This window comes from Chanodichthys erythropterus, chromosome 2 (assembly GCF_024489055.1).
Source record: "Chanodichthys erythropterus isolate Z2021 chromosome 2, ASM2448905v1, whole genome shotgun sequence".
Classification (NCBI taxonomy): Eukaryota; Metazoa; Chordata; class Actinopteri; order Cypriniformes; family Xenocyprididae; genus Chanodichthys; species Chanodichthys erythropterus.
This window is the reverse complement of record NC_090222.1, coordinates 4,510,555-4,521,745: the sequence shown is the minus strand read 5'-3', so window position 1 is coordinate 4,521,745 and position 11,191 is coordinate 4,510,555. Positions and strand designations below refer to the sequence as shown.

The following is an 11,191-nucleotide window of genomic DNA, read 5'->3' as shown; positions in this document are numbered from 1 at the left end:
GTTACACAGATCCTGGGTCAGACGCAACAACCCAATGTTTGGGTAGTTTTTGCGTTACACAGATCCTGGGTCAGACGTAACAACCCAATGTTTGTGTAGTTTTTGTGTTTCCCAGATCCTGGGGTGGACGTAACAATCCAGTGTTTGGGTAGTTTTTGTGTTACACAGATCCTGGGTCAGACGTAACAACCCAATGTTTGGGTAGTTTTTGTGTTTCCCAGATCCTGGGTCAGACGTAACAACCCAATGTTTGTGTAGTTTTTGTGTTACCCAGATCCTGGGTCAAATGTAACAACCCAGTGTCTGGGTAGATTTTGCGTTACCCAGATCCTGGGTCAGACGTAACAACCCAGTGTCTGGGTAGATTTTGCGTTACCCAGATCCTGGGTTGGACGTAACAATCCAGTGTTTGTGTATTTTTTGTGTTTCCCAGATCCTGGGTCAGACGTAACAACCCAGTGTTTGGGTAGTTTTTGCATTACACAGATCCTGGGTCAGAAGTAACAACCCAATGCTTGGGTAGTTTTTGTGTTTCCCAGATCCTGGGTCAGACGTAACAACCCAGTGTTTGTGTAGTTTTTGTGTTTCCCAGATCCTGGGTCGGACGTAACAACCCAATGTTTGTGTAGTTTTTGTGTTTCCCAGATCCTGGGGCGGACGTAACAACCCAGTGTCTGGGTAGATTTTGCGTTACCCAGATCCTGGGTCGGATGTAACAACCCAGTGTCTGGGTAGATTTTGCGTTACCCAGATCCTGGGTCAGACGTAACAACCCAGTGTCTGGGTAGATTTTGCGTTACCCAGATCCTGGGTTGGACGTAACAATCCAGTGTTTGTGTATTTTTTGTGTTTCCCAGATCCTGGGTCAGACGTAACAACCCAGTGTTTGGGTAGTTTTTGCATTACACAGATCCTGGGTCAGAAGTAACAACCCAATGCTTGGGTAGTTTTTGTGTTTCCCAGATCCTGGGTCAGACGTAACAACCCAGTGTTTGTGTAGTTTTTGTGTTTCCCAGATCCTGGGTTGGACGTAACAACCCAATGTTTGTGTAGTTTTTGTGTTTCCCAGATCCTGGGTCGGACGTAACAACCCAATGTTTGTGTAGTTTTTGTGTTTCCCAGATCCTGGGTCGGACGTAACAACCCAATGTTTGTGTAGTTTTTGTGTTTCCCAGATCCTGGGGCGGACGTAACAACCCAGTGTCTGGGTAGATTTTGCGTTACCCAGATCCTGGGTCAGACGTAACAACCCAGTGTTTGGGTAGTTTTTGCGTTACACAGATCCTGGGTCAGACGCAACAACCCAATGTTTGGGTAGTTTTTGCGTTACACAGATCCTGGGTCAGACGCAACAACCCAATGTTTGGGTAGTTTTTGCGTTACACAGATCCTGGGTCAGACGTAACAACCCAATGTTTGTGTAGTTTTTGTGTTTCCCAGATCCTGGGTCGGACGTAACAACCCAATGTTTGTGTAGTTTTTGTGTTTCCCAGATCCTGGGTCGGACGTAACAACCCAATGTTTGTGTAGTTTTTGTGTTTCCCATATCCTGGGTCAGACGTAACAACCCAGTGTTTGTGTAGTTTTTGTGTTTCCCAGATCCTGCGTCGGACGTAACAACCCAATGTTTGTGTAGTTTTTGTGTTTCCCATATCCTGGGTCAGACGTAACAACCCAGTGTTTGGGTAGTTTTTGTGTTATCCAGATCCTGGGTCGGACGTAACAACCCAATGTTTGTGTAGTTTTTGTGTTTCCCAGATCCTGGGGTGGACGTAACAACCCAGTGCCTGGGTAGATTTTGCGTTACCCAGATCCTGGGTCAAACGTAACAACCCAATGTTTGGGTAGTTTTTGTGTTTCCCAGATCCTGGGTCAGACGTAACAACCCAATGTTTGTGTAGTTTTTGTGTTACCCAGATCCTGGGTCAGACGTAACAACCCAGTGTTTGGGTACTTTTTGTGTTACCCAGATCCTGGGTCAAATGTAACAACCCAGGGGTTGAGTTATTTATTGCAGGCTTTTTGTGACCTCTTCAAGGAGAGAACAGTGCAGCTCTGTCAAATTGGTGCATGTCTTCGGTAAAATAAAGGTTTGTGTACATTTTATTTGATCTAAAAATCCATTATTGTTTTTTTTTTTGCAAAGCCACAATCAGGGGCGCGATGTGAGTCACCTAAACGGTCTTTTCATGTGAAGGAGACGCCTGACGCCTTGCATAAAATGTTATGATTTTATTAAAAAAAGATACAGAATATAAATACTTAGGATGTTAACGTATGTTCTCGGAATTGTACACTGATTATTTATGGACAGGTTATGGAGTCAGTCACAGCATTTTTGGCTACGAGTGAAAAGCAGGCGGCGGTCTGAAGTTATCAGTTCCCCCGCCGAACACGAGTCATCTCTGGCACGAGATCCAGTGTCATCACGGGGGAAATAGGACAACAGAGACTGGTCCATTACACTTGAATTACTACTAAATGTTTCATTTTTACTTTCTAATATTTGTTAAATGAGCTTAAATGTAGGCAATATGTATTAAAAATTATATAAAATATGCTATACTATAACATATGATCAAAAGTAAAGGAATAATCATGCAAACCAGTGGTTGAGTGGAGTATTCAAAAAAATATTAGAGGATTTAAGTTAATCCGTAAATATTAATTCATGTATGAAGTAAAAAAAAAAAGAAAAAGAAAAAAAGTTAGTATTATAATGAAAATGAATCAACCCATTATGCAGGGTTAAATAAACAACCCAATTTGCTGGGTAAAATTAACCCAACATGTGTTATGTCCTGTATTTACCTAACCCTTGGGTTGAAAACAAATTGGTTTGTTTTTAACCCAGTGTTTTTTAGTGTATGAAAGCATTCAATAAGGATGTAGCTGATTTGAAAGCCAAACTGTTCCATCAATCTATCTATCTATCTATCTATCTATCTATCTGGTGTTTTCATTATTTTGTCCACTGTTTATGGTCTGCTAGCAGTCCTAATAAAATGTCAAAGAACAGTTTGTGCCATTTCTCCTACAATTAGTGAAGTAGTGCTATTCATAGGTTTGAGAAGAGCCCTGTGACGCTCAGTAGCACATGTGCTTAATTAGCTCATCCCTTCAGTGCCCACACCAGCTCTATGCAAAATATCACCTCCACTATACTTATAAATCACACACTCACCTCACACAGCATGATTTCCCCGAGCAGGACGAGTTTGTGCGTCAATGTCTTTTGTTGGTCCTGGAATGACATTCCCATGAAACACAACAACCTGACGGAAACAATGGTCTATAAACCTTGAACCAACCGATCAGCAAAAAAATAGCTGTTTTATCCACCTCATTTTGCAATATTTTCTGTGAATGTGTGTCAACTTCTGATTCATTAGCTGCTAAAGGTAAGAGTAACAAAATGCTGTAAATGGTAAAATAATTTGCGCTACAAACCACATAGGCCTATTTTATGATTGTTTTTTGGCCTGTTGCAAAACCTTTTTTGATCATTAACTCAAGCCTGTAGTTTTGTACAGTAACTCTCTTGTAAAGGGGCAGTCGTGGTCTAATGCTTAGAGTCAGACTGGTAACCTGACGGTTGCAGGTTCGATTCTTAATAGGAAATGGCTGAGGTTTCCTTGAGCAATACACCTACCCCCCAATCACTCCCCAGGTGCCACAACAATGCCCACTGCTCCGGGTGTCTGTGCGTTCACCACTCACTCCTTCTAATGTGTGTGCACTAACTTGGATGGGTTAAATGCAGAGGAAATATTCCAAGTATGGGTCACTTTCTGCAGAAAAGTTTTCTGCAGAAAAATGTCAGTGATGTTTGCCAGGCATTTTTAAAGGAAAAGTGTGTTCCCACCTGTCATTAGACATTGACATCATGATGTGTTATTAAGCACAGTGAGCTCTAAACATATGCAGAAAGCTCTTTGAATACATTTACTTAGTCACATCTGGGAACACAGTGTTTCCAGGCACTGCCTGGACTGCTGCTAACTCATGAACTCTGACAAAGTGCACTAAGATAGTGAACCAAAGTACCAGTAACATGTTTTAAGAGTGCATGAAATGATATTCAATGTACTTGGGTATGATGGGTATTTACACTGGTACAGATTGCAACAAAATCCAAATTCAAAAGGTATACAGACCACTTCCTTCTCATATCATGCAGACCTTAGTACAGAGCTTTTTAAACTGAAGAACAAAAAGTTTCAAAGGTTTTTATACAAAAAAAAAAGTTAATATTTTGCATTTAATAGGTTTTTACAGCCTTGAAGAGCATGACATTGCGATGATAAACTGGTCCACTGGGTTCTGAGCTCAGTACATCACATCCGCATGTAGGCCACCTGATGAGAGAGGATGAACAGACTATGTTTAGAATACCATACTTACATACTGCTCTCACAATATCTGCAGAATACAGTACAGTATCCACATGGTGCAAAAATGCATAAAGTATCTGAATGACCTACATCCTAAAATATGCAGTATAAAACATCTTACTGCATACGGTATCCCACAATGCAATGCACTCAACTAGACGTTACATTTGAACTGGAGTTAATATTAACCATGTTTTTTTTTTTTCATTATCATTCATTATCTTTATTGACTACCAAATGTACTTTTTTTTTTTTTTTTTTTAAACTGAATTAAATATGCAAAATAGTTCATTTCCAATATAACAATATAGGGTTCCAATATAGGTGCCACTCACTGAATTAAACAACATCTTGCAACAATTAGTGTTTTACTGTATAAGGTTGCAATGCTTTGCATTGTTTCATACACAAAAAAATTGGTTCACATTCACAGCAATACAAAAGTCTGATGTGTTTTTTTATTATTGTTTTTGAAATAAGGCTACTAAATACAGAAAAACTGTGATATAGTGAAATATTACAATTTAAAATCGTTAGCCTCATAGCATAATTGCCCAGATCATATTTCAAAGGCAGATATCACAATTTGGCCATGACTTAGGCAATTATGCTATGAGGCTAACAAAATAACTGTTTTCTATTGTAATATACTTAAAGATGTAATTTATTCCTGTGATCAAAGCTGAATTTTCACCCCAGTCTTCAGTGTCACATGATCCTTCAGAAATCATTCTAATATGATGATTTGCTGCTCAAGAAACATTTATGATTATTGTCTGTTGAAAACAGTTGTGCAGCACAATATTTTTGTGGAAACTGTGATATATTTTATTTTTCAGGATACTTTGATGAATGGAAAGTTCAAAAGAACAGCATTTATTAGAAATAGGAATCTTTCGTAGCATTACAAATAGGGCTGCTCTCGACTAAAGATTTTTCTGGTCGATTAGTAGTCGTTCATTTTAAGCGATTAGTTGACTAACTGGACGTCTATTAGTAAACCATATACATCATACTAAAGAGCCTTTAATGCCTACATAGCCAAATCAGCATTCAAGTGCACACAAAAAGCTTTCAAAAAGTAATGATTATGAATGTGTCAGGGAAAAACAGCAAAGAGACTGCTTTAACATTTCAATAATTAATTGATAAACTAGTGTTTTCTGTATTTTCGGCTGCAGTGATGAAGTCGACGATGCGGACTCGTAATCTCCGCAGTAGTGGACGTGCCTATTTGTTTCATACGGATTACATAACCTGAGAATATTTGTTTTCCATTTCAATTGGTTTATTTAAAAGTATACATTTCACTTTCTATAGATATGTTTTTCATGTCTGTGAGGCAAGTTTACAAAGTTCTTTCTTTTTTGGGGGTTCACAAAAAGTGCACCCTGTTTGGTTTCATCACTTTACAAAAACACGTTTTGTTATTATTGTGAGTGCACACAAATAAAAGTACACCCTTTACAGATTCAAAAGATGTATTACTCTTATCTGTATGACCAAAAATGACGGAGTATTTTAAGTGCAAGTGATCGCACCGGTGCCTCCATGTTAGCTGTCATGCAGTAAGTGCGCTACTATTCGGCTTTCACACTTCGCACAAACACTTGAATAGTCCACATTTATCTAGGTTAACGTTAAAGAGAGCAGCTTGTAAAGTTGCTACTACTTACATGTTTCAGATGATAAGCCATATTTGAGGTTGATGAATGATAGGCGAGCATTTGGATGTCCTGCCCGATGTACTGTAATTACCACACAGACCAGCTGTTAACGATCTGTCCATCACAGACTGCGTGACTTCACCGCTTCCTGTGGATTTTTCCCCCTGCGACTAAGTGACTAATAAAATTTTGGTTGATTAAGCCTCTTCTCGTTGAGTAACGTCTAGTTGACTATTAGGGGGCAGCCCTAATTAAAAAGGCATTTACTGTCACTTTTGATCAATTTAATGTCCTTGCAGAATAAAAAAAAAAAAAAAAAATCTTACTGAGTTCAAACTTTTGAACAGTAGTAAATAAGACAAAATTCTTGTGAGGTCCTCCATGACTCATAAGCGGTGATCCACAGTTAGGTGTGCATTAGGCTGCAAGTTTAAATACTTCAAAAACAGTCCACCTGCTGAGAAATTACAAATTCTGGGATCTTTCATTTACATTAAAATATGAAAACTAAATAGATGACAAATATGGCTGTTTCGATAGCATAATGTAAAACATGTGCCAAACAGAAAAGAGCAGCATTAACCAAATATGCTTCATGCCAGCCTTGAGTCCTGTGATGGACGATGTTGAATTCTTGCTCAAGGATTCGTCCCTGCTGTGGTCCCTCACGGCCTTCAGTTGGCTTTACACTGCCAGTAACTCATGCACATCATAAACTAGGCTGGCAAACCAGCAGCATTTCAATTTGATACATCAGAGCTATAGGGGTGAGCGGTATTACCAACATTTTTTATCAGAAAAACTGATGTGATAAAACAGCGAAACCTTTTTATTATTAATCAAAAGTGACAGTAAAGACATTCATAATGTTACAAAACATTTCTATTTCTAATAAATGCTGTTTTTTGACCTCTCTTTTCATTAAATAATCCAGAACAAATGCATTTAGTTTTCACAAAAATATGAAGCAGCACAACTGTTGATAATAATAATTCTTAAGCAGCAAATCAGCATATTAGAATGATTTCTAAAGGATAATTTACTGGAGTAATGATGCTGAAAATTCAGCTTTGAATCACAGGAATAAATTACATTTTACAGTATATTCAAACAGAAAACAGTTCTTTTAAATGGTAACATTTCACACTATGACTGTTTTCACTGTATTTTTGATCAAATAAATGCATTCTTTGTGAGCATGAGAGACTTCTTTCAAAAACATACAAAAAATTGTACCGACCCCAAAATTTTAGTTGGTTTAGCTTGAACTTAAATGAGAAATTAATTTAAATTGGACGCAAATCATAACGTATGAATGACAACTCAAATGGCAAAAACATGTGATTCTTTCTGATATAAGCTGGATCAACTTCCCTCTGAACACTGGAAAACATCTATTCGTGCAAACTGGTTCCACTCAATGAGCTTTTTTATCTATATAGGTCAGATGTTTGCATGTGAGTGGTTGTTCTCAGCACAACAAAGGCGCTGAATGAACTGTACACAGCATTCCCAAAGGCACATGTACTTGACGATGTCTGCCTGCCATTTTATCATCAGAGCACTACAAAAATTGGCAAGATGAGTGATAATTTTCCACTTGATGGAGAAAGTTCAATGTCTCCAACAGCTACAGCAAAGAAAACACATTGCTAGTCCATTATCTGACTTCAGATAAAACCATGGCTACAAATGAAATCCCAAAAAGAAGCTTGTTTAATGTAGCGCTAAGCTTCTGGCATTTAAATCACTCTGCAAATGATCTGAGCTCAACAGGCTGACATTGTTGATCGAGATTCTGCCTATGTAGAGTGTTCCAAATTGTCCACTTATTAGGTTCTATTTCAGTTAGAATGTTCCCTTAGAAGTTTGCTGCCTATATAGACACATTCTCACTCCCAATGTGTCAAAAGCTGAAGCATGTTCAAGCATGTTTAGCATCACTAAGACGCTAAAGATAGCACTATAATCGATGAACTAGGAACTCAATTGATTTAAATGAGAAACCTTTGGTGTCAATACACAGACGAAAAGGGCATGGGAATGTTAACGTCATGATATAATATAATAATTAAACTTTATTTACATTACACTACTTAGACATCTTTGGGCAGCTAACATGTCCCCTAAACCTAATCATTTGTCAATATAAAACAATATAAAACAGGATATAACAAGAAGATTTAAATTTATTTTAAAATTACTTTTGAGACCAAATGATTGATTTGTGTGAGGAACAAACCCAAAAGTGATAATCGTCTCCAATCCCCACTGTCTCGTAACACTCGAATCGCAAAAACACTCAAATACTGCTGTCTGAAGAAGTGTTACCTCAGCTTTGATTGTGAAATGGCATTGGCTTTGGTGCGTCTCATGAACGATTGTGCTAAAGTTTGGATTTATCTTCTGAATGAGTTATGCTGTGATCATTTTCAGTGGGTAAAACAAAGATACTGTATGTCTTCAGAAGACTTAGAATGCAACACGTGTCTTTTGTAATACTTTTATTCTGCCCTTTGGTCCGATTTTGCAATAAATACATGTGACTATATACTTTTATCTGCCTGTTACATATTTTATATTGTTGAGAAGTGGTTAAGTTTAGGGCAGGGGTGGAGTTAGGTGCTCAAAGACATCTACACTATATTGCCAGAAGTTTTGGGACGCCTGCCTTTACGTGCACATGAACTTTAATGACATCCCAATTCGTAGGGTTTAATATGGAGTTGGCCCACCCTTTGCAGCTTCAACTCTTCTGGGAAGGCTTTCCACAAGGTTTATGGGAATTTTTGACTATTCTTCTTGAAGCGCATTTGTGAGGTCAGGCAGTGATGTTGGTGAGAAGGTCTGGCTCGCAGTCTCCGCTCTAATTCATCCCAAAGGTGTTCTATGGGGTTGAGGTCAGGACTCTGTGCAGGCCAGTCAAGTTCCTCCACACCAAACTCGCACATCCATGTCTTTAAGGACCTTGCTTTGTGCACTGGTGAGCAGTCATGTTGAAACAGGAAGGGGCGATCCCCAAACTGTTCCCACAAAGTTGGGAGCATGAAATTGTCCTAAATGTCTTGGTATGCTGAAGCATTAAGAGTTCCTTTCACTGGAACTAAAGGGTTCAAGCCCAACCCCTGAAAAACAACCCCACACCATAATCCCATAATCCCCCTCCACCAAATTTTACATTTGGCACAATGCAGTCAGGCAAGAACCGTTCTCCCGCCAAACCCAGAATCGTCCATCGGATTGACAGACAGAGAAGTCACTCCAGAGAACACGTCTCCACTGCTCTAGAGTCCAGTGGCTGTGTGCTTTACACCACTGCATCCGACACTTTGCATTGCACTTGGTGATGTAAGGCTTGGATGCTGCTGCTCAGCCATGGAAACCCATTCCATGAAGCTCTCTACACACTGTTCTTGAGCTAATCTGAAGACCACAGGAAGTTTAGAGGTCTTTAGCTACTGACTCTGCAGAAAGTTGGTGACTTCTTCACACTGTGTGCCTCAGCATGCACTGACCCCGCTCTGTGATTTTACGTGGCCTACCACTTCATGACTGCGTTGCTGTTGTTCCCAAATGCTTCCACTTTGTTATGATACCACTAACAGTTGACCATGGAATATTTAGTAGTGAGGAAATTTCACAAATGGACTTATTGCACAGGCAGAGGTTGCTCCTGAGAGCAACCCGTTATTTCACAAATGTTTTTAGAAGCAGTCTGCATGCCTAGTGCTTGATTTCATACACCTGTGGCCATGGAAGTGACTGGAGCACCTAAATTCGGTGGTGATTTGGAGGGGTGTCTCCATACTTTTGGCAATATAGTGTATGAAAATCTAAATATATATAAAAAAATCATTTCTACATTCACAAATGCAAGCAAAGAATTAAATGTGTCTTAAACTAACACATGAGGCAAGCAATTGAAAGCAATGATGTTCCTAGTTTGTCAATATAGTGACACCTAAGCGTGACGCTAAAGGTGCTTGACCATGCTTCAGTTTGACACCTTGTGAGTGAGAATGTTGATATAGATACAAAGATTTGAAACCGAGCCAATAGATAAATAAAAATCCAAAACTCCACATGCCCGACACAATTATTAATCATTAAAAATTGGTAGCAGAAGTGTTATAGATCCTTCACAGATATCCAATTTCCCAGGAATTTATTGTAAAATTTTCCTCTTTATCTGCTTATTGACATTTTTTTTCGATCTATAACAATGTAAATAGAAATATAGACTCTTTTGCAGAGGATAAAGCTGTACCTCAGCATCAGCATTATTTTCCATCATGGGTCAAGCCCTGAAACACTTCACAGAGAGTTTGGGGTGGGGGGGGGGGGTTGAACTGCCAGAAGACAGATGTTTTGTCTCCTTAATTGGGGGCAAATATGCTGGGGAAACAACAGAAACTGAGGCAAGCATTTCAACCAAGCTATCTGCCTGATATCAATGCACATGTGCTTCAAAGAGAAGGTTTTTTTTTTTTTTATTCATTAGCATTCTTCTTTTCCACTGAAAGGCATTTCAGCTTAAGCAATGCAGACGAGAGGTACTTATGTCAGCTTAGCTGAAGGTGGGCAATTAAAAATTCCATCAAATGAGGTGATGGGTAAAAAAAAAAAAAACTTTCACTTATTAGCTGCAAAGATAAAAAAATATATATATATATATATATATATATATATAATATATATATATATATTATATTAACAGTCACATATAGAAGGTAGTAAGAAGACCCTTACTATTGTCACTGAAACTCATCATTATGCTGCTGGATCCGTCTGTACAGTTTAACACTGTAAAGAAATGAAATATGAACTAAAATGTGCTTTTAATATACTCTCAAATTTACTATAAGTAGTATATAAATACATTTTTTTTAATACAGAGATAGTATATTAAAAGCACATTTTAGTTCATATTTCATGCTGTCTCAAAATAGCACAGTTGAGTACACTTAGATGTTCTTAAGATGATCTTAAGAAGTACTAAAGAAGAAGTTTTAGTATATTAAGTACAAAATTAGTGCAAGAAAATAGTGTTTTGACACAATCTGCATTGTAAAAAGCGCTATATAAATAAAAGTGACTTGACTTGACACTTTAAATACATTATAGAAATTT

General features: G+C 38.3%; 1 protein-coding gene across 3 annotated transcripts in view; it reads right to left on the bottom strand.

The window, feature by feature from the left end:
• Positions 1–1,747: 1,747 nt before the first annotated feature.
• ube3d (ubiquitin protein ligase E3D) overlaps positions 1,748–11,191 on the bottom strand; it is a 33,215-nt gene continuing 23,771 nt past the window's right edge. For all 3 annotated transcript variants that reach the window (XM_067391887.1, XM_067391896.1, XM_067391906.1), the window contains exon 10: positions 1,748–4,358. In XM_067391887.1, coding sequence (XP_067247988.1) covers positions 4,338–4,358 — 21 coding nt within the window. In that variant the 3' untranslated portion in view covers positions 1,748–4,337. The remainder of the gene's footprint in view (positions 4,359–11,191) is intronic.